Source organism: Stenella coeruleoalba, assembly GCF_951394435.1.
Source record: "Stenella coeruleoalba genome assembly, chromosome: 17".
Taxonomy (NCBI): Eukaryota; Metazoa; Chordata; class Mammalia; order Artiodactyla; family Delphinidae; genus Stenella; species Stenella coeruleoalba.
Window position 1 is genome coordinate 1,570,691 of NC_137163.1, and position 22,056 is coordinate 1,592,746.

A 22,056-nucleotide genomic window follows, 5' to 3' on the forward strand; every position below is an offset into this window, starting at 1 on the left:
GATGGGGCAGGAAGGATGCTCTGTTCACCTCCTGTCCAGCCCAAGCCAGAGGTCACCTCCTCAACGAAGGCTTCCTGGGGTCCACCTGGCAGCAGCAGACACTCCCCACCCAGGGCTGTAAGCCCCTCCCCACGGCTATCTCTAGGAAAGATGCTCCACAAATATCTGACAGAGCAGAGGAACCCAAACCAGCTAGTCGTCCACAGCCCCAGACACGGCCTTCCACTGCCGCAAACGCCAAAACCAGCTAGTCGTCCGCAGCCCCAGACACGGCCTTCCTCTGCCGCAAACGCCTGACTCATAAGAAACGACGCCTGCCAGCTTCCTGCTATTAGGCGGTTGATTCCCTTTTTGCACTTTCTTCCAAGAAGCTCATGGCTAGCCTGGGGCTCAGCAGCGGGTCCTTCTCACTGCTCTCCTCCTGCTTCCACTAACGGCCCCCAATCTGAAAGCTCGACCAAACCCTCTTCCATGGCTGGAGTAACAGTGAAGAAAAGGAGGCAACACAGAACATGGGCCCTTGAGGGAGGGCAGGCAGGGTGGGGGAGGCGGGGCAGGGGGCAGGGCAGCTCCGGGACTCACAGAGCTGGCCCAGCCTCACTGTCCCTACAAGGAGGCTGGTGGGCTGAGGGCTGGGGCGTGCTGAGGGAGAGGAGAGGGCCAGGGCTGGGGCGGGGGAGGCCCCAGGTGGTTCCTTCCAGCGCTAAGGGCTCCACCACCACTGGACGGGCCGCGCACCTGCCAGGCCTGAGCCCCAGGACAGTCTTCTGCTCCTGCCCCCACAGACCTGCCGGCAGCCTCAGGGGAGCGGCTGGGGGATGGGAGGCATGGAGGTGGTTGGCGGGGGTGGGATGAGGACAGACAAGCAGACGGACGCACGGAGAAAAGAAAAGGCAGGGGGCCCGGGGAAGGGCCACCTGTCGCTCTCACCTGTCAGGCGCTCACCTGATCTACAGGCCAGATCCACATCCTTCTCGAAGTCGGTCTGCAAGGCAGAGACGGGGCAGAGTGAGTCCGAAGGCGAGTGGGCAGGGCTGGGCTGCTGCCCCGCACACCGCGCTGCCTGTGGGCTGCGGGCAAGGGCCGCCCTGGAGCTGCAGCCACGCCTCGGAGCGGCGCGTATGATGCCGTGTGTGGGCGCGCGCGCGCACGCTCCTGAGGGCCGAGGGTGCCCACGGGCTGACGTGTTCACCCACAGCGAAGCCCCGTGCGCCGCGTGTGCACAGCTGTGGGCGTGTGAACGTGCACGCACGTGTGAGCACGCGCTCCCTCCAGTGCATTCGTGGATTAGGCAGAGCTCACTCATGCCCTTGGCCTCGAGTCCCTCCAATGGGACGGGGCACACAGAGGGCCCCACGCCAGAGGCCCTGCTGCCCAGGCCACCACCACCCACTGATGTGCCGGGAGGGGGGGCCTGTCCCACATCACCCCTTTGGTCCTCACCACAGACCTGGGGACGAGGAAATGGAGACCAGCTGGCCCAGCAGAGGCAAGTGTCCAGGGCCAGGGTGGGACCAGCTACCCCTGGAGCAGCGGCTGCAGTGCCTGCTGCAGCACCCGCCCCGTCCCAGGCTAGGCGCTGCGGGAGGCGGAAGTGGGTGACCTCGGCCCCGCCCTCAGGGAGCTCGGCCGCTTGGGGAACCCAGCTCGGGCCACCCCAGGCTGGAAGGTGGCCTTCTCCAGGGACTGTGGGGCCTCAGGGGATGGTGGGGCCCTCAGTCAAGCCTGGAAGTTCCTTCCTGGCAAACGCAGACGTCAGGTTGTCGGGAAGATCACAAGATCTTTGCCCAGAGGCCAGGGATCAGGCCAGGAGAAGTGTCAGGAGGTCCAGAACCTGGCTTCCTCCCACCGTGGGCCCCCGCCTCACCCTTGAAAACGCCTCCCTGAGCCTGGCTGCCGGCTTCTGCCAAGGCCCTGCCTGTGACCCTCACAACTGTCATGAGGTGGCCAGCAACCTAAAGACCGAAGGAGCACCTCCCACCTGTCAGGGGGCACCCAGCGGGCCGCAGGCATCAATGACAGCACAGGGGATTCCCCCAGCACGTTACCAATGTCTGAACAGGTGGCCTGATGGGGGTCAGGGAGGGCTGCCTGGAGGAGGTGACACCTACAAAGTGGGCAGCAGGAACAGACAAGGGTGTGCAGTGCCTGGGGCTGGACAGTGTGTGTAATGCCAGAAGACCAGGGAGTCAGGTCCTTAGAGGATCTGGTTGAGGACGAGGCCATGGTGGGGTGGGGAGTGAGTGGACAGGCTAGGGCCCGTCCCGGGTGGAGCGCAATGAGAAGTCTGGAAGACGTACAGAGTGGGGCAGGAGCCGAGATGAGGGCCGGACACCCAGAGAGTGGTGTCTGGCCAAAGGGCACAGCTGGTACCAGGGGGTAAGCTTGGGTGGACGCCAGCCCCGCCCAGATCCCTCGTCACCTGGACCCTGCCCATCCTCAAACCCTGGACTGGGGACTTCACCTCGGCGAGCCTCCGTTTCCCCAACCTTAAACTGGGCTTGGAGGTCCTCCTAATTGGGCTGCTGGGGCCTGGTGGAGACGCCCAGTGGGGGTGCCAAGCAGGGGCAGCCTGCGTCCCGGCCCCGAGCCCTACCATGAGCTGGGCGTGGCCATTCTGGAAGGAGCCCCCCGAGTCCCCGTTGCCCTCCTCCTGGCGATCCACCACGCGGCACTTCACAGCGTCCTGGACCTGCGGAGCAGAGCAGAGGCGGTCGATGGGCAGCCCGCCCCCCGCGACCGCGACGGCAGGAAGGGGAGGCTGAGTCCCACCAGGGCAGCATTTCAGCGAGGGGCAGCCCTGCCCCCCGGACGCACACGGGCCCACGTGCCGTGGGGAAGGGCCTGCAGTGTGGGAGGGGGTGCTCCCAAGAGCACAGGCTCATCAGCGAGCTGGAAAAGGGACAGCGGCTCGGGGCAGCCTTGCCAGCAGCCAGCCTTGGGGCCCAGCCTCTCCTCTGACCTTTGACACCTTCTCTATGCCCGTTTTGGGTGAAAACTCAAAATCATGGAGCTCTGGGCCCCTGATAATACGCTGCAGGCCCTCCTAGCCGGAATCTGCCGTTAAGAGCCCACTGTTGGCCTAAGTGGGTCACCTGGTGTCCAGACCTGTCCTGAGTCACCGTGACCTGCACATCCCTGAATGTCCGGGGCAAGCTGGGTTCAGGCCCCCACTCCCTTATCCCTGAGACCAGCGTGCTCCACCAAAGGGAAATGAACAATTACGGCCTCGGACTTTTCAGAGGGGATGGTAAGGGAGGCTCCAAGCGAGGGGCCGCGCAAGCAGCCAGCCCAGAGCTGGTCAACAGAAAGGAGCTGCCAGAGGAGGAGGAGGAGGCCCGTGTATCCAGGGACGCTGCCGGTCAATGCGGGCAAGAGCCACGGGTGGCACCTCCACCTGCCATGGAAGGCGCCGGGCACTGGGGGCAGCAGTGAGCAAAGTGCCCGTTCTCAGGGAGCCGATGCTTCAGAGGTCACAGAGGGAAGCAAAGGGAATAAACGAAGGGGCAGCCTGCTCAAGCACGGAGGGTGGGGTGGGCTGAGCACAGAGGGCTTCCTGGAGGAGGCGTCCTGAGTGAAGGTGGGGAGAGCTGAGAGGAGGGCTCCCAGTAGACCCACCATGGACCCCCGGACTTGGTCCCACTCACCCCGGCCACTGAGTCTGTGCTGCTGTGAGGGACTTGGTCAGAGGCAGGGCCAGGGTCTTGCCGGCCTCAGAGCTCCGGACACTCAGAGCAAACCCACCACAGGTGTGCCTTCCTCCCATCCTCGCACTTGCTGACCCGGCTGACAAACACCCGCTAAGCCCTGCCACGCGCCCAGCAGGGGTGGGCCTGCACCCAGGGGACGGCAGACGTGAGAGCACGTCCTACGCTGGCCTGAACAGCAGTTGGGGTTCCCCGATGCCTAGCGTCCCCACTCTGCCCCCCTCAGGACATCCAGGCTCTGCTGGCGCAGACGAGGACCCTGCTTGTCCACCTGCTGGAACGCTCCATGCCCCCGGGGCCGGCCTCTGTCTGCCCCTCCTGGCCCATCTTCCCCGGCATGGCCGAGCTGGCCCAGGCGGCAGGGCCCCTGAGCGTGGCCCCTGCACACAGGACCCTAGAGCTCACAGAGGGCAGACAGAGAAGTCTGGCCCGCGTGTCCTCTGGCCCAGCCCCCGCGGGCGTGCTTGGGGTCTTTATCCCGACCCCACCTTCTCGTTTCCCGATGGAGCGGCCCGGTGCTCCAGACACCCCCGCGTCCGTGCTGGCACCCGGCAAGCCCTCCCTCTGCACCTCCTGTTCTCGCTCGGGGCTCCTTCACCCGACCCCACCTTCTCATCACTTTCCGTTTTCCACCTTCCCTCCTTTCAGGGACACGGCCCCTGTCTGCCCCGTCTACTGAGCATTTCCATTCCTGCTCTTGTAATTCTACAGGCTCTCTTTCCGTTCTCGGGGTGTCCTTTCGTCCCAGCTGTGGGCCTTGCTTCACAGAAGCGAGGCAGCTGAGAACCACGAGCCTGGGTCAGCCCCCCTCCCGCCCCGTCTGTCCAAGGGGAGCAGGCAGTAGCTGCTTTGGGGGGCTGTCCTGAGACTCCCTAATGCGAGGAGGTCGGGGGCCGGGGGCACGAGGGCGTCAACGTGGGTCTGTGAGGTCGCCTCCTCCTGGGCTGTCTCCGTGACTCCAGTGCTGGCGGATCCGCGGCTTTCCCGGGGAGACTCTCCTCAGGCCCTCAGGACTTGAGAGTGGACGCTCGGGACCGGCTGGACATTCGCAGGTGGTGGAAACGCCGTTTCCACATGAGAAATGTCAGGTCTTCACTCCTCCTGTCTTTCCTGCAATGGGAGCCCCTGGAGAGGGGTGGCCCGTCTCCTCCAGGTGTGAGCTGGGGGGACACTCAGCTGTTCCCAGCGTGGCATCCCCATCTTCAGCTGTGCAGGCCCCCAGGCCAGGGCCCTGGTGTCCACCCCCTGGACAGGAAGTTCCAGGCAGGGGAGGCTGGGTGGGCAGCGCTGCCTCAGCAGACAGATGCCCAGTCGTCCACTCCAGACTCTCCCTTGGCATCCGGGGACGCTCCGGCCTCATGCCCCTCGGCTGCCCTGTGCTCCCCGCTGCTCTCCCCACGACCCTGAAGCGGGCTCCCACGCGCCGACGTCCAGAGGCGTGGTTTTTCACATTCCCACCCGCCTCACATAGGGGCCCATCCCGAGCCATTGCTACCGGTCAGGGAGCAGTCGGGATGGTTTGGTAAAAACCTTCTCTTGAACCTCCTGGAGAAGCCCAGAAAACGCCAGAACGGGAGTCTCAGGTGCCACAAGAGCTGTTCCCACCTCCGGCGGCTCCCATGCTCCTGGGCCCCGGGAGGACAGAGCCCACCCGCTACCTTGGTCTGAGCCAGCGCGGGGCACCAGGGCGTCTTCTAGAAGAAGCTGTCACCTTAATGAGTGACCATTCCTGGCAGCCGTGGCCGCGTGCTGGGCCCAAGTCCAGCCTTGCGGAAGAGTCTGGGCCAAGGAAGCAGCCCCTCCCCACTAGCGGGCCTCCTCCCAGAACCTTCCCGCTGCAGCACGTGGGGAGGTGGCGCCTGGAAAAGGCTGACTGCCCGCCCGTCGGCCCACCTCTCTCCGCAGGATGCAGTGCACCATCACGATGACGAAGCCCTCCAGTGAGTCAAAGACGGCAAAGAGGATCTGGAAGAGGGCGGATCGGCGGTCGGTGACAGCGAGCACGGCCGACATCCAGGTCAGCGCCAGCAGCGGCAGCACCACGCAGGAGCTCCACAGCGAGGCCCTGCGGACGGGGCGGCGGGCGGGCGGCATGAGGGCTGCCCTGGGCCCTGCCACCCACGCCGTGCCCCTGGGAGGGGCCACCCAGGCCGGGACCCGGCCTCAGCCCGACTCCCTCACCAGGGCCGGGGCCAGGGCCAGGCTGCCCGTCCCACCTGGGGCACATCTCCCTTGGGGCCCCACTGGGCCTTCCCTGCCCTGGGCTGCATCCTCTCCTCCCCATCCCCTTAGAGACCCTCTCCTACTCAGTCCTGCTGCCGCCTCTCCTGGGGAGCAGAGTTCTGCCCCAACACCCCCAGCTCGAGGGCTCCCAGGGCGGCTGGGGACTCAGGACGGTGGTCCCAATGGGCTGGGCAACAGTGAGGGTGGGGGTGAGATCTCTGGAAGACGAAGGTTCCTGACTGTCCAGGAGGCCCCAGGGAGCGAGGCACACTGGAGGGAGGGGGGACAGCTGGGGGAAGGGGGAAGAGGTTTCTCCTCCCAGAGCCCTCAGGCCCCCAGCCAGGGGTCCAGGTCCAGAACTGCAAGATGGCCACAGGGGAGGGCGTTTGGTGAGGCCTCTGAGCTCTGGACAGAGAGAAGCGGGGTGGGGGGTGGGGAGAAACCAGAGAACTCCTCAGGGAGAAGGAAGGAAGAAACCTGTGAGGAAAGAAGACAGATGACAGACAGACAGGGCCAGGCAGGGAGGGCATGGGGCGGACAGACAGACAGACAGGAACAGAGACGACAGGCGCTTCCTCCTCTTGGCGGGCCCTGCTCTGCCCTCCCCAGGGGAGGACCTGCCTTTGCTCCGAAGCCTTTGCCCCTTCTTCCAAGTAGTGCTCCAGGAGCACCCCCAAGGCAGGCATGGCCCTCTGCAGTCGGCCCCTCCCTGCACCGCCCACACACATGGCCACTCTGAGCCTGTCTCCTGGTCCGCACAGCAGGGACACTACGCCAGCCAAGGGGCTGCGTGGGGACAGAAAGCGCACCCGCAGGATGCCTGAAGTACAGTGTCGGGAACCTGCCTGACCCACCCCAACCCCATCCCCGCCGCTACCACCAGTCTCAGGGCCACTGCGGCCTGAGGACCATAGCCAGGGTCAGCTCTGCCCCCCGGGCCGGCGACTGCCTGCAGGGGCTCCCGGTGTTCCTGCCACTATCACCGGGGGGGGCATCGGGACCCCCTCCTCCCTCATGGATCACCCTGGTCAAAAGGAGAGGCAGGAACAGGTGGGACAGAACCTCAGGGAGGCCACCAGGAAGGAGCTGGGGGCACCGGGGCTGGGGGGAGACAGGCTGGTATCCGGCCAGGTCAAGGACCCCCAAACCAGCGGGGCCTTGACCGGGGTGGGGGCAGAGGTCCCCCCCAGACTGTACACTCTGTTTCTCCACCCTCTCCAGCCTGGCTCAGCCACTGAAGCCGTGTCACCCCTGCAACTGGACCTGCAAGGGGCCCAGCCCCATGGGGAACTTCTGCCCTCCCGCCCCTAGGCAGGGCCCTGGGCCTCCACGTCCGCCTCAGCTCGTCTCTGTGACCCGGGTCCCCCGTCCCAGGGCCAGCCCCGTATCTCCTCCAGGACGCAGCCTCTAACCCTGCCCCTCCCAAGGCCTGCCCCAGCTCAGGGGACAGCTCTCCAGCCCCTGCCCGGCGGCTCAGGCCAGAGCCACCGCTCACCTTGAGGCACCCACGCCTCTTCCCTGGGCACAGCACGGGCCCCAGAACTAGACCGCGGACCGCTCTCCTCGCCTCCCCTTCCAGGGCCCTGCTGCCCCCCGGCACTGAGGACAGGCGATCCAGGCGGAGGCCTCCGGGGCGGGGTACCTGCACCTGCGGGCGTTCTCCCCTCCATACCTGCTGTGCCGCACCTGGCACAGGGCCTGAGAGAAGGGGGCCTTCCCGTGACGGCAGCCTGGCCTCAGTGTGCCCACCACGGCGGGTGGGGCGCTGCAGTCTGTCTCCTCCCTTCCAAAGCAGGCCTGCTCGAGCCAGAGCCCTGGACACGGCTCCTCGTGTTCTGAGCAAGAGGCGCAGACCCCCCCCCCCCACCACCGAAACTTCCCATCCCACCGTGAGTCATCTTCCCTTGGGCCTGAGGCCTGGCATTTACTGCCTGATGCTGCAGCAGGCTGGCAGATGGCCGGGGCTTGGGGACCGTAAATTATTCAAATTCTTGCAGCCCAGCCTCTGCAGTTTCTGAAACATTTCTGCAGAGAGCCTTGTGGAGGGGTCACGCAGGTCCAGGCGTGACTGCTGGGGAGGACAGGAGGCGGGTGGGGGAGAGGCCCGGCAGCTGCACCACCCGCCCCCCTTTGGAAACTCAGATGCCTCTGGGGGAGGGGCTTTGAGTGTGGATGGGGGCAGGGGGGCGGGCAGGGCCGCTGGGAGGCTGTGTCCTCCACCCCACAGGCCTGCGTGTGTAACAAAGGAGACCCAGGGCGTCTGGGCCGTGGACCCCAGCACGGAGGAGCAGCCCGCCCTCCCGGAGGTTTCTGGCTCCACCGGACAAGTCCCCACCCCGGAACCGTGTCCACCTCTGCTCACTCGCTCCCCGCGGCCAGAATGCCCTCTCCACGGGGCCCCTGAATCCCAGGAAGCAAACAGGAGGGTCCCAGGGGACCTGTGTGTCTGGGGACAAGACGACCACTCTCGGGTCATCTGAGCCAAGGTCCCTCCGGATTTGGCATCCACCCTGGACCCCAGGTCGCACTGGCCCTGCCCTGCTCACAGACCCCTGGTGGCGGCCCGGGCTCAGCGAACAAGCCAGCTGCCCCAGCACGTCCTGTTTCCAAGGTCACGCCTGCCTCTCGCGCTCCCATTCAAATTCGTGACCGACACGCACACGCACACACGCCGCACCCCTGCACACTCATGCCGAGCGCTGCGACCCCAGCGTGACCACACGCTGATGACGGCCACCAGCTGACCGTGTTCTCGCGGCCCGAGGCCTGGCCCGGCTCCCTGCCCTCCGGTCAGTCTGATACCGCGAGGCCCCGGAGGATGGACGGGGGGAGCCTGGCCGGGGAGGGGTGGGGGCAGGGCAGGAAACGAGGTGCCAGAGCATGGGGAGGGTGGGCAGGGGCTGCCTAGGCCCCCTGGGGTGGACGGCAGAGATGACAGAAATGACAGAAAAAGCTTAAAACAAACAAAATGTAACTGAGGCGAGCAGAGCCCGGCGGGCGGGCGGACGGGCGGGCGATGAGCGGCACTAACATGGCGTTACTGGCGGCTTCGGAGGTGGCGGCGGCCGCAGAGAGGGCTCCACACTCGGCACATTTGAGGGCGCGCCCGAGGGGGGCCCGGGGCAGCTGACTGCAAGTGAAATTAAAAGACTGAAACGAAAGCAAAACTGTTCTCGCAGACACGGGGTGGGGGCGGGGGGCGGGGACAGCAAAAGCAACCAGATGGCGTCCAGCCCGAGCCTCCCCCGGCGGGGACAGGGTCCCGGGGCGCTGTGGGCGGGGACGGGGTCCTCGGGCCTCTTTCCACCTGACGCACCCGGAGCCCGGCGGGGGCAGGGGTGGAGAGCGGGGCGCCAGCTCTGTGGCTGGACGCGGCTGGCCTGAGGGCAGGGCAGGGCTGGGACCGTGCGCGTCCACGTCCAGCGGGAGGGTGACACTATCCGCCCACATTCACACAAAAAAGCAGGACATCTGGGCGCAGCCACTGTCCCTTCCCTCTGGTCGGCCCACATCTGGTCTGACCAGGCACTGCCCCCGCCAAGGAGCGAGGGGTTCGCCAGACGGTCAACGGGGGCGTCTGTGAGCTACCTTGGCAGTGGCCTCCCTGCCAGCCCTGAGCGTGTGCCTGTGCGCGTGGGCACAGAGAGCACGGGGTGCCTCCTGCCTGGGTGGGAGCAGGGCTGCTGCGGCCTCACGGGCGGGTCCGCGCGAGCTTCCGCGCCGTGGCACCGCTGCACCTGGGGACGGGGCCCAACGGGGCAGGGGGCCGCCCGGACACACTGGGCTCTGATTCAGCGCCCAGCCCTGCTTCACCAGCCGCTCCCAGGCCTCAGCCTCCGTCTGCTCGGCTGTGAGTGGGCACAAGACAGCAGACCCTGCCTCAAGAGTTACCGCAGGGAGCAAATGAGACGGTGCTGCGGGGTGGGCGCGCCGCGCCTCACTGGCGCCCTGACCCCCTGCGCACCCCGGGGCCTCCTCCGTGTGTGACCCACTGTTCTGGGAGCACGTGTGGGTGGCAGTGTGCGCTGGGCTGGGGGGGTGGTGAGCCTGCCAATCCCCACTTCACAGACTCAGAGAAGAGGCCCAGAGAGTGTAGGACCCAGGCCCACAGACGGCCAGGACAGGCTCCCAGCCACCGCAGGCTCTCCAGGGTCACACTCCTCCCCCAAAGCAAGTTTCTAACCAGGACAGAACCCACCAGGGACCCAAGGGGAAGGATTCCAGAAGCTCTCGTTCCCGGGGAAAAGCAAGAGCAGGAAGACAGGGGGAGGGAGAGAGACAATGAGAGACAGAGACCAAGCAGGACTGGCACGGAGGGGTGGTGGAGGAGGGGGTGGGGACCCCCACGCAGACACCAGTCAGGGCAGAGGGACAGACAGAGCAGCGGGCAGAGGCGAGGTGAGGACGGCTCAGTGCTGGGGCAGGAGAGAGGGGGCCTGTCCCAGCCCACAGTTGGCCCCACCCGTGATGGCAGGGCCGCCGAGACCAGGGTGCTCCTGTCCCCTGGCAGCCGGAGGAGAAGCGCCCTTCCAAGCTTGCTCCTCCCCCAGGGCTGGGCACCACAGCCACTCAGGACCGCCCACCTGCAGTGCTGTGCGCCCTCTGGCCAGGCACTGCCCTCTCTGAGCTCAGCCTCCCAGGTGGGAGGAACATCCGGCCCGGCCTCTGCACTGTCCCCATGCTGAAGGCATCACAAGGATGGGCAGGCCACGTCCTGGTTCAGGGTCATCCAACCCCACGGTGGGGAAGGGAGAAGCCCGGGGCACCCTCTCCCTACTCTGGTGGGCCTGGGGTCTCCAAAAGTGATCAGTTCCACCGTTTCTGAGAACTTACGGAGGCCCTGCTCTGTCATGGGGCAGATGGGGAAAGTGAGGCACAGAGCAAGGCGGGGCTGGCCACGCAACCCTCCGCGCCTCCGTTTCCTACTTGCTTGGGAGGGGGGTGGGGCTCGAGGGTGGCTGGGCTCTGGGTCGTTTCGACTGCAGGTGGGGCGTGGTGCGGCGGCCCCGTCCTACCCTGCTCTCTCCTTCAGCTTCTTGTCAGTGATGCCGTCCTTGGACACGAGCTTGTTAAACACCAGGATGCCGATGACCATGTTCACCTGCGGGGCAGGGAGGGGCGGCTGTGGGGGGCCCCCGGGTCAGGAGAGGGACCATGTTCACCTGCGGGGCAGGGAGGGGCGGCTGTGGGGGTCCCCAGGTCAGGAGAGGGACCATGTTCACCTGCGGGGCAGGGAGGGGCGGCTGTGGGGGGCCCCAGGTCAGGAGAGGGACCATGTTCACCTGCGGGGCAGGGAGGGGCGGCTGTGGGGGGCCCCCGGGTCAGGAGAGGGACCATGTTCACCTGCAGGGCAGGGAGGGGCGGCTGTGGGGGGCCCCCAGGTCAGGAGAGGGACCATGTTCACCTGCGGGGCAGGGAGGGGCGGCTGTGGGGGGGCCCTCACGCTGTCGTCCCTTTACCCCGCCGTCTCCTCCCACAGCCCCAGCCGCTAGGTGGGGTTCTCCGTGCCACACGGTCCCCCTCCACCCCGCCCAGGGCTGGGCACCGCTGCTCGAGCCTCCCACATGACGGGTCCCCAGGCCCATGGCCATCGCCACTGGGGTCGGCAGTTTATGAAGCTGGGATTCCATCAGGGATGGAGTCCAGAGGTCAGAGGTCGGGCTGGGGTCACGGTGAGGCTGTCCCTGCCCGGAGTGGGACTGACCAGAGCAGTCAAACAGGCGAGCGGGCTGGCCGAACCACGCTGCTGGGGCACTTGTCCCACTCAGACCACAGAAGGGACCTCAGGGGACCTCCAGTCCAGCCGCCGCCCACGCCCAGGCTCGCCCCGCGTCCCCTCCTTAGCGCCCCTCGTGCGCCTTCCACACACGAGCTCGCCCAGCTCAAGCGGGACCTGACGCCTCGGGACACCTCCTGTCTGGCTCTGCCGGGGCCACACTGCTCTCCGCACCGCGCAGCCCTTTCGGGACCTTAAGCCAGGGCTGCCACCCCACAGGCGTCTTCCCTCAATCCCCCACCGCGGGGCATCCGGCCCTGGAGGTGCTTCTGGGTGTTGAGGCTACTCTCCTACTGCCCCCCAGACTGCCGCCTAGACAGAGAAGCTGCCCCAGCGTCCCAGCCATCCAGCTCCTCCACGGCCTGCAGGCCCTGGTCTCCCCTCCCCTCTGGCCTCCTCGCCTGCGTGGAGGGGGCTCCCAGCGCACATCCTCACTCCCCTAGGGCTTCCACTCTGCACAGAGGCTGCCTGACCCCCAGCCACGTTCCTGCGTCTCAGGCGGGGACGGGGACTCCATGGGTCCCTGGACCCAGAGGTCTGGGGAGGCCGACTCCCCGCAGCCCCCCAGAGCCAAGCTCGTGGCCGCACACACACCCCAGCCCTGCCTCCTGGCCGTCTGGGTGAAAGCAGCTTTCCCGGGTGGCAGCGCTGGGGCGGGAGAGGGCAGGACACCAGTGGCCGCCGCCCCGCCTGCAGCAGGCTCTGTGCCTGCCTTTCCCTGCATGTCCCCGTGTTACGGGAGGAGCCCCGGGCAGGAGCGCACGGCGGGTCAGGACCGGCCCTGCCCTCCAGATGCTTTGTGGGAAGGGACCTGGGGGGCTCCTGCCTCTGACATCCCCCCTCCTGCCCCTCCTGGGGCGCCTGCCCTTAGAAGGCCCGGCCCACTGCCTAGTGGCATTCAAATGCCCGGCCCACTGCCGCTTCCCTGCCCGCCGTCTTCTAGGAATAAAGGAGCTGGTTCCGGCTGGGGCTGGCCCACGGATTCTGCCCACTAACGCCACCCCCACCCGGCTCCCCCAACTCATGCCCCCTGCAGGCTCAGCCTCCCCTGGGTGCCCTGGGCTTCTCTTTCCTCTGCCCTGTCCAGCCTGCGCCCAAGCCTGGCTCGGATATAGCAACAAGGAGGTGTGGCCCTGCCCGGACAGCAGGACTCTGCAGATGTGATGCCCTTTCCTGGGGGCAGGCAGCAGGGGAGGGCGAGATGGGCTCTGAGCCAGGCTTGGCAGAAGCCATCGATCTCGGGATACCCCCCAGCCTCGCCCTGCTCATCCGTAACCGGGTGACAATAACCCCGTGTGCGTGTGGCACCGTCTCTCAACCCTCGCTGAGCGGACGTGGGCACAGCAGAAAAAAACATCCGCTGAGGGTCAAGCAAGGGGAGGTGCTTCCCTCCTCCGGGGGTGACGGGCTCCCCATCGAGGGAGAAGTCCCAGGCCCAGCCGCGCCCTGCGGCCCCGGTCGTCCGCCTGTCCGCCTTCCCCGCCCTACGGTCACTCGCTCATCAAATCCGGAAGGCCTCCTGGCAGGTACACCGCCGGGGTCCAGCCCTCAGGCAGAACGTGCTCAGAGAAGCACAAGGCTGCCAGCCCAGCCGCGCCTCCGCACCCCTGCGGCAGGTCGGGGGCGATCTGTGGACACCACCCACCCCTGGTGACCAGGGCAACCCTGATGGGGCAGCAGGTAAAACCCAAGTCCGACCCAGGGGGAGGCGAGGGGCTCAGCCTGGGATGTCGGGACGGGGGTCAGTACCAGCACGACGGCCGCGGCCGGTCCCACGAAGGCATACAGCAGTCCCCCCTCCAGGGAGAGCCAGCAGCTGGGGAGGGAGACAGGCTGGTTAGCGGCCAGGCGTGAGCCCCCATCCAGTCACACCCTGGGCACCACCAGCTTCCCAGGAGGGCGGCGTGACGCTGAGAAGCGGCAGGAGGAAGCCAGGTGACCGCACGTTCTTTAGCTTCAGAACCCACGGGAGCCCCCAGGCAGCTGACAGACGAAGTTTACGGATGAAGAAGCAGGTCCAGAGCAGGGGACCACACAGCAGAGGGCCAGGCCGCCAGAGGAAGGGACCCTGACCGTCCCCCTCCCCCGACTCTCCCCCCAGGCCTGGGCTCCCCAACTTGCCTCACAGACCCTCCCCGATCTCACGTGCAGACCCTCTTTCCTGACGTGATGCCAAAATGTTGGGCTGGGTCCCCGGCCTGGACTTCCACCCACCCACTCAACCCAGGCCCTCTGCATCAGGGCCCCTGCTCACACCATGACCTGGGCCCTCCACCAGACTCGGTCACTAGCCCCAGCCTTACTTCCCCAAATCTCCTGGGCACCACCCAGGGCGTCCACAGGAGCCCTGAGCCCAGTGAAGGCTGCTCGGTTTCCTGCACGGCCACACCACGTGCCAAGTGCACAGCTCTCCACCCTTCAGAACCCGGCTGCGACACCCCGCCTCCTCCCGATGCACCCCTGAGCCCGGCAGGCTGGGTGCTCCTTCCTGTCAGCCCTGGGGATGGTGTTCGTACTTCCTTCCCAGTACTCACCCCACGGGTCCTCATTCGAGTGCAGGGGGCGCCTCAGGGCCTGGTCACGTCCTGTCCCCCTGGGGCTCTGCAGTGGGCCAGGCCTGCGCAGCCCTGCCGGCCCCTCCTCCTGGCTCTCGCTGCCCGTTTTTCCCCACATCCACAGCCATGGCCCCCTAGGCTTTGGCTCCTTTCCCCCCGTCTTGGGAAGCCACACGGCCTCCAGGATAACCCTGAGCTTCCTGGCTTGGCATTCGAGGCCCCTGGAACTGACCCAGCCGACCCTTCAGGGCCTCAGTGACTTCATCTGTGAAACGGGCACCCCCACCTGCCCCGCCTGCCCAGGGGCCATACAGCCCCCCTTATCCCCACACCGGCGCAGGGGCGCATCCCCTATCGTGCGGATGGGGAAGCTGAGGCTCTGAGAGGCTAAGGCATCTGTCCAAGGCCATGGAAGGAGGAAATGAGGCTCCAACCGCCCCAAGCCCTGTTTCTCTTCACCCCGCTGCCCACTGCCGGGACGAGCTGGCTGATGGGAGGCAGGTGCCTCCCCAGGGCCCGGCCTCCAGCTCCCGGGGCCCTCACTCTCGCCCAACCTTGACTCTCTCATCTGTGAGATGGGCGCCCAGCCAGCCCTCACCTCCTAGGGCAGGGGGAGGGTCTGGGGGAGCCGTGCGGCCTCCACCACGTCCCCACCGCCCCGACTCACTAGTTCATCGTGCTGTACCCTCTGGCCTTGGTAAATCCCACGGAAATGGCCACGACCAGCGCAGGAAGCCCTAGGGGAGGAGCAGAAAGAAAGGGTCGGTCTCCCCACTGCCCAAGGCCCCGCCCGTCTCAGGAAGGGGAACAAAACGCACCTCTGAAGCCCCTGAACAGAGGGTGACACTGAGCATGTGAGAAAGGGGACAGGAGGTGGACAGGATGAGGACCCACAGAAATGGGGGGGGCGCCGGATCAGCAAGTAAGATGGGACGCCTGGCCGCGTCTGAATTTCAGATAAAAAATGGGAAAACTTTCTATCAGAAGTATAGCCCCAATACTGGATGGGGCGTCCTCATACCACAGAGTTATTGCCTCACCTGACATTCAGACACAACGAGGCAACCCCTTGGAGTGGAGGCCTGGAGGGAAGCTCAGAGGAGAGAGAGCTGCCAGGGGCCAGGAGGAGGGCCGGGTCAGAGAGGGGGGCCCCGCCGCCCGTGGGCCCCGTGGCGCTCACCCCAGCCCAGGCACAGGAAGCGCTTGCGGACCAGGCGGTTCCGGAGGCGGCCCGTCACGGCCATGTAGGACTGCCAGGCCTCGGTGAGCACCCAGCAGAAGGAGGACAGAAAGAAGAAGTGCAGGAAGGCGGCCACCAGCGTGCACACCACCTGAGCGGCGGGAGAGGCGGAGAGGTGCTCGCTCACCCGACCCCGCCTGCCCCGGCGACCCCGCCTGCCCCGGCGAGGGCCCAAGTCCAGCGTCCGCACAGTGACCAAATCAACTCCCCAGGTAGGACGCCAGCCAGCGCTCACCCGCTCCACCACCCTGCGACGGGCTGTGGTACATCGCGGTCCTGGTGGGTGCTTGAGCGACTCCACCCACCAATGCCAGGGACAGACACCCCTCTCCCCGGCTTCCTCACCCACTCACACATGCACCGAATGCCGCAGGAGCCCACCCAAAAGCCCCGGTGTGAGCCCACCCGCTCAGCAGCTGGTCCCCCGGAGGCCACACGGCGACAGCCTGGTACTGATGGTGTGCCGGGGCCGGGGCTTGAGCGGGCTCGTGTCAAAGCGCCAGTCCAGCTGGAGGCTCCAGACACCGAGTCCCCACCCCTGGCCAGGTGACGGGCCCCTCCGGACTGAGCCACGCGGCTGCTGCGGCCAAAGGACAGCAAAGGGGTCCGCACGGCTGTGGCACCCTCCTCCCTAAGCTTCTGCGTGGAGGCTCACATCACCGCCACCGGCGCCCCCCAACCTGGGACGCGGGGCGCGCGCCGCACAGCACAGGCCGCTTACCTTATTGCGGGTCTGGGTCTGCCCGATGAGGATGAGAGCGTTGGAGGAGATGATGGACAGGCAGAAGTTGATGAGGATGACGGACCGCTCTGAGCGGATGTACCTGTGCGAGAGGGTGGGCGGCCATGATCGGCGCCCGGAAGGGTCTCAGCTTCACAAGAACCGGGGTGCTGTGGCCACTAAGGCCAGCGCCCCCTCCTCCCTGCAGGCACCGCTGCCAGTACCAGCACCGTCATCCCCACCATCTCCAGCTCCACCACCACCACGTTCCCTCTCAGGGTCGCCGACTCCACGGGGTCCCGAACACAGCTCACAGGGAAGGAGGTGTTTGAAGACCGTGGGCCAAAACCTCAGAACCACAGCTGCCTCGGGGGAGGGGCTGGGCCAGGGGGCCAAGCACGCCTCCAGGGGATTCAGGACGGATGGTCTGGGCAGGGGCTGGTGGGGGGGGCACTGGATGTTTCCGGGTCGCTGACCCTCTGGTGCCTCTGACCTTGGGCAGGATGGGGTGGTGGGGGGCAGGAAAGCAGAGGCCACCCCTCCCCCAATGGCCACATCGACCCCTCCTCGCTGGCCTCTGGCTGACATCGTGCTGCCCTTGGAGCTGACACACTGGGAATCCGGCTGGGCCCAGCGGGTGGCTGCTGGGCGGGTGACCTTGGCTTGACCCTCCCTGTCCTACTGTCCCAAACCCCTGCTCCTCCGGGCCCAAAGTGGGACGCTTGGGGGAAGGGAGTCTGTGCACACGTGTCCCTTGCCCCAGGGCTGGCGACCGGCAGCGACGGGGTCGCCCCACACCCCAGGGGCCAACACTGGTCAGACAGCACCCAGGGCACAGGGGTCTGTGAAGAGGCCTTGTGGCCTGGGGGAAGGGGTGTGGGCAGGCGGCCCAGCAGAGACCCCCATCCTGACACTTGACCCCGGGCTTGGGGAGTGACCCTGCACATCCACGTGACGGAACAGACAACAGGCAGGGAAGTCATGATCTTGGGGTCCCCGTGGTCACGGGGCAGGGTGCTCAGCTGGGGAGTGGGCTCGGGGCGCACCTGCCAGCCCCTGTGAGCGGTGGTGCGGGCCCAGCGCCATGCAGGAGCAGGCAGGCCTGGCATCCCTGGCCTGCACCTGTGCCCCCGCCATCAGCGCCACGCAGCCTCCACGGAGCAGCCACCAGGGCGGGCGGGGTGGTGGCGACGACGGAGTGACAGGTGCTGCTAACTGGGAAGCTGGGGAGGAAGGATGCTGGGTCCCCGCCCCCCACGGCTGCCCTTGATGGGAGAAGGGATGCGACTCGACCCCAGTCAGCCCCTTCCTGGGAAGTGCCTGCACCGCCCGCTCCCCTCCCCCTCCGCTCCCCTCCCCCCTCCCCCTCCGCTCCCCTCCCCCCTCCCCTGGCCCGCCGGAAGCAGCACCTCCACACGGACACGTAGATGATGATGAGCATGAGCAGGGTCAGGGAGGACACGCCGCAGCCCACGATGAGCGCCACCGACGGCACGATCGCCTTCTCCATGTTCTGGTGGGTTCCGGAGCCGGGGACAGAGAACAGGGTGAGGGGGCCCAGGCAGACATGCAGACTGAGGGTCCTGCAGGCCGTGGGGGACGCCGGGGGAGCCTTCCCCCTCCACCCCTGCAGCCTCCGCAGGCGCCCCTGCCCAGCAGCCCTCGGCTGCCCTTCTGCAGCGCTCTGAGCCCCCCCCAACGCCAGCACCTTCTGGCCTGGGCTGTCCCCGGCGAGGGGTCTCATCCCCTGCTGAGGGCAGGGTCTTTGTCTGTGCCCCGCCCCGGCCCCACTGGTAGAATGAGTCGTGTGCCCAGCCTGGCAATACGCCCCCCTACCAATCCCAGGGAAGGACTCCCCCACCCTGAGTCACAGGTGAGGTCACGGAGGCAGCAGGCCCAGCGCCCCGCCACGGACAGCTCTCCCCGGCTCCGTGGCTCTGCAGTTCTGGCCGCGGGCAGAAGCCACCGCTCTCTGAAAGGGGCCCAGAGCTCCAGCTGCATCTAACGGGGCACTCAGCGCCCACCCCTCCAGACCTGGCCCCTCCCTGACAGCCGCTCCACCCACAGCCTGCACCAGGCGCTCATCCACCTCCTCCCTCCAGTGGGCCCCTTCCGTCTGGGCTGGGCCTCTGCCCTCCATGCCCCCAGGCCAGCCCCCGGGCTCTTCCCCAAGCAGGAGCCAGTCTCAGAGTCTCCCATGCCACCCCACCACGGCCCAAGCTGTGTCCGAAGGCCCCAAAGGCCACCAGGTCTGGCCCTGCCCCCCTTCAGCTCTTGAGACCAGCCCCCCGCACTGGGCTGCCCCCTCGTTCCCACTCCGCGCCTGGCTCAGCCATGCCCTCTGCCAGGAAGCCCTGCCCAGCCATTGCGTGGCAGTGCCTCGGGCCATTCTGGTCTTGTCCCCTCTCAGAGGGGCCAACGGACCCCACTGCTCCCCACCACGTGGCCCAGCGCAGCCCTAAGCACCGCTGGTCCTTGCTTACGCATCCCTGTGTGCCCCCCGACGTGACCGCGGGAACCACGGCCACACCACAGCCCAGTGCCCGACACACACGGCAGGCGGACCGCGTGTGCTTGCCGAGGAATGACCCAGGTCCCTCTGTGTCCAAAACCCGAAGACAAATGGAGGGACTGGAGAGAGCGAGTGCCCACCGCTTCCAGGGCTGGAGATGACGGGAAAGCTCGGCCAGGGGACAAGGGGCTGCTCGTGGGCTTCCCCACCCCAGAGCTGACACCTTCCTGCCCGTCCCAAGTCTAACTTGGCCGACACCCTTCAGACCCCCTGCTGACCCCAGCACGTGGCAGAGCGAGACTCCCACCCACTTCCTAAAGCCACGGTGGCCCTTTCCGCCCTCAGATGCGACCTTCCACCTTCCTTGGGAGCCTAAGGTCCCGGGGCTCCTGCACAGGGCACCCCAGGGCCCCCCCCACTTGACACAGCTGCCTCCCCCCCCCCCCACGGTGACCGTGCTGTGCTCCCCATCCGAGGCCTGGACTGCCCTTCCCCACACCGGAGGTACCACCTCCCGCCCCAGGTCCCTCTGCTGTCCCTCTGTCCCAGCCGTGTCCCATGGCTGGGGGTGCCTGTCTGTCCCTGCAGCCCCGCCTCCTCATGTCTGTGAGCCCCCCGTGGGCAGGCCTGGCGTGGACGCTCGGTCAGTGTGACTGGCTGGATGAATGGAGACCAGGAAGGCAGCGGCTCCGGGAAAATCGAGAAAGTCGTTCAAGGTCACCCAGGCATCCGCGATCCCTGGGGGCCTGGCCCGGGTGAGGCGCCAGCACAAACTTCTGCGTTTCCAAACAGGCAGCTGGAGGGCGCCGGGTTGCGGCCAGCACCCCTGCACTCACCCGGTAACCTCAGAGGCCCGGCCAGCCATGCAAGTCATGGGTGGCCGAGTAAGTGGCTCAGGCCTGCTTCGTGGCTGGCTCCGGCCCCGACCTCCGTGGCCATCTGCCTCCATCTGCCCTCATTAGGCCTGGCAGCCGCACGCCCGCCAGCTCGCCCACCTGCCCTCCTGTGCCCTCCTCCTCCTCTCCGCCTGGCTCATCCATCACTCCTGATAGGCCTAGCCCTGCAGGTTCTCAACAATGTGGACAGGGGTGTCAGGGATCTCAAGGTCTTGTTCGGAGGGCTGGACCGGAGACCTTAAGGGTGAGAGACTGGTCCCAGTCCACACAGAGATCAGGCAGAAGCAGGCCGGCCTCCTGCTGGAGACTGGCTCCCCAGCCAGGCTCCGAGCCACCCCAGGGCCTTTGCACATGCTGGTCCCGCCACCCAGCGCTCTTGCCCTGACCTTCACACGGCTGGCGCTTCTCTCGCCTTGGCTGTCACCTCCGCACACAGGCTCTCGCTGGACATTCAAGCTGAGCCAGCCCCTCATCTCTCTGCCCGCCCCCTTGTCTTGAGTCTCTTCAGGGCACCAGCCCCCCCCCCCCCCGCCCACCTTTACTTGTTTGTCATTTACGTGGTTGTTGTCAGTTTCCACCACGTGAATTCCCTACCTGCAATCTTCTCCCAACTCTTACATGTCTCATGTGCCCTAAACACTGATTTCCTTCCTATGGTGCTGTCTTTATCCCGTCTCCGCTCCAACACCACACGTGGCTCACAGCTACCCACGCGAACGAGCCCTACTCCACAGTGCCTGACCCCTGATCCCGGGCACACGCTGAGCCTTGATTCTGGTCAGATTAGTAGCCCAGTTTGGGGCACATCACAGAAGCGATGCCTCCAACAACTACGCCTTACAGACTGTTTACTACACGCCAGGCTGTGTGGATGCTGTAAATACCTCACCAGGTTCGGTCCCCACCAGGCTGAGGCAGGTGGCCTCGCCCCCTCAGATGTGACTCAGAGCAGTTACTCAACCCTCCGTGGTCACAGGCCTGCAGCGGCACAGCGGGACCTGACACTCCGGCTGCACGCAAGCGGGGGCTGCCTAGGCCTCATCTTCCTCCACTCCATGCCCCCGGGTCTAGCCCTTCCCTGGCTCCTGGGCTGTGACCACAGCACCCCTTCCCTTCCGTCCTCTCTGGGGGCCTTGCTCTGGACTCCCGTCCCGAGACCACTCCATACCCCGAGATGCCAGCGGCCTCTGCCTGCTCAGACTGAATCCCCACGCCCCACGCACACACCCGACTCTGCGGGTGGAGACGGGCAGCATCCGCCCCCACCCACAGCCCAGCTCTCTGCTGCCACCACCCCACCTGCTGGTGGGTTATTCTGCCCTCACGCCTGCTGGGATCCCTCCAGGACCCAAGCCCACCACCTCCCAGCCACCCAGCTCCCCGGACCTCGGGCTGAAGCTCTAGCTCGCCGGGCCCCCGCCCTGCCTGCCCGCCGAGCTCCACCCGATCTTCCGCTTGCATCTTCGCCCCGTCCCTGGGGCGACCATCCCTCCTCCCCGCCAAGCCTGCTGGGAACTCCTGCTCACCCCTCAGGGCCCTACTCCACACCTCCTGCTCGTGCCCGTCTCCCAAGCTACCCCTGGAAGGAAGGAGGCTGGCGCCGAGCCCCCAGAGCACCTCCTCCCTCCAGCCTGGGCTTGTCTCCCCGTCAGGCCCCGTGCCCCTCGAGGGCCCAGCCGCAGGCACTCAGAGGGGTCGGCACAGCGTGATGGGCTGCAGGCCAGCAGTCTCTCTCTCCCTCTCGGCCCTTGCCCGCTCAGCATCTCTGGGGCCAGAGCTGGCTGGGAGAAGAGAGGAAGGTGGCGATGGCTCTGAGAGCAGGTGAGCACAGGCGAGCAACCCAGCACAGGCCAAGCCCCCCCCCCCCGCCCCGCGCCCTCCCAGCATGCTCCTCTGAGCCACGCCCAGGCCTTCAGGGGGTCACAGGGTCAGCCAGAGCCCACTACTGTGCCATCGCACAGAGGAGGAAACCGAGGCTCCCAGCGGCCAGGCAGCCTGCCCTTGGTCCCAGGGCCAGTGGGTGGCTCTGTGGCCACTGACGGCTCCCGAACCCTCAGACTCAGCTGCCTCTTCTGGGATGTGGGGATGGGGTGCCCCGACCTGCCAGCCTGCGTCTCACCCTCCCGTGCAGATCAGGCTGACACCAGATGCCCCTCTGACTGCAGCTACTGAGCGCCCTGCCAAGCAAAGCCTTGAACCCTTCAGAGACCAAAGCTCTGCCGGCCCATCCTGGCACAGGGCTCCCGTCCGCGCACCCTCAGAGGCACCGCTACAGGTCAGCCCTTCCGAGAAAGGCCCCCTGGGCATCCCACTCCTCCACCCCCGAGTTCCACCAGCGTCAGCTGCTCACCCCTCACCCAACACGCTCTCCGTGCCAGGTGGCCCTGGGCTCAGCCCCCGAGCGGGATGCCACCTCTCGAGGATGC

The 22,056-nt window shown here is 66.8% G+C and overlaps 1 protein-coding gene across 1 annotated transcript in view; it reads right to left on the reverse strand.

The window, feature by feature from the left end:
- ADGRB1 (adhesion G protein-coupled receptor B1) overlaps positions 1-22,056 on the reverse strand; it is an 83,131-nt gene that overhangs the window by 4,780 nt on the left and 56,295 nt on the right. The window contains exons 19-27 of the mRNA XM_079901932.1: positions 17,632-17,735; positions 16,223-16,325; positions 15,442-15,592; positions 14,929-14,998; positions 13,456-13,522; positions 10,946-11,031; positions 5,601-5,772; positions 2,597-2,692; positions 931-985 (exon numbers count right to left, since the gene is read on the reverse strand). Of these exons, the coding sequence (XP_079758058.1) occupies positions 931-985; positions 2,597-2,692; positions 5,601-5,772; positions 10,946-11,031; positions 13,456-13,522; positions 14,929-14,998; positions 15,442-15,592; positions 16,223-16,325; positions 17,632-17,735 (904 nt within the window). The remainder of the gene's footprint in view (positions 1-930; positions 986-2,596; positions 2,693-5,600; positions 5,773-10,945; positions 11,032-13,455; positions 13,523-14,928; positions 14,999-15,441; positions 15,593-16,222; positions 16,326-17,631; positions 17,736-22,056) is intronic.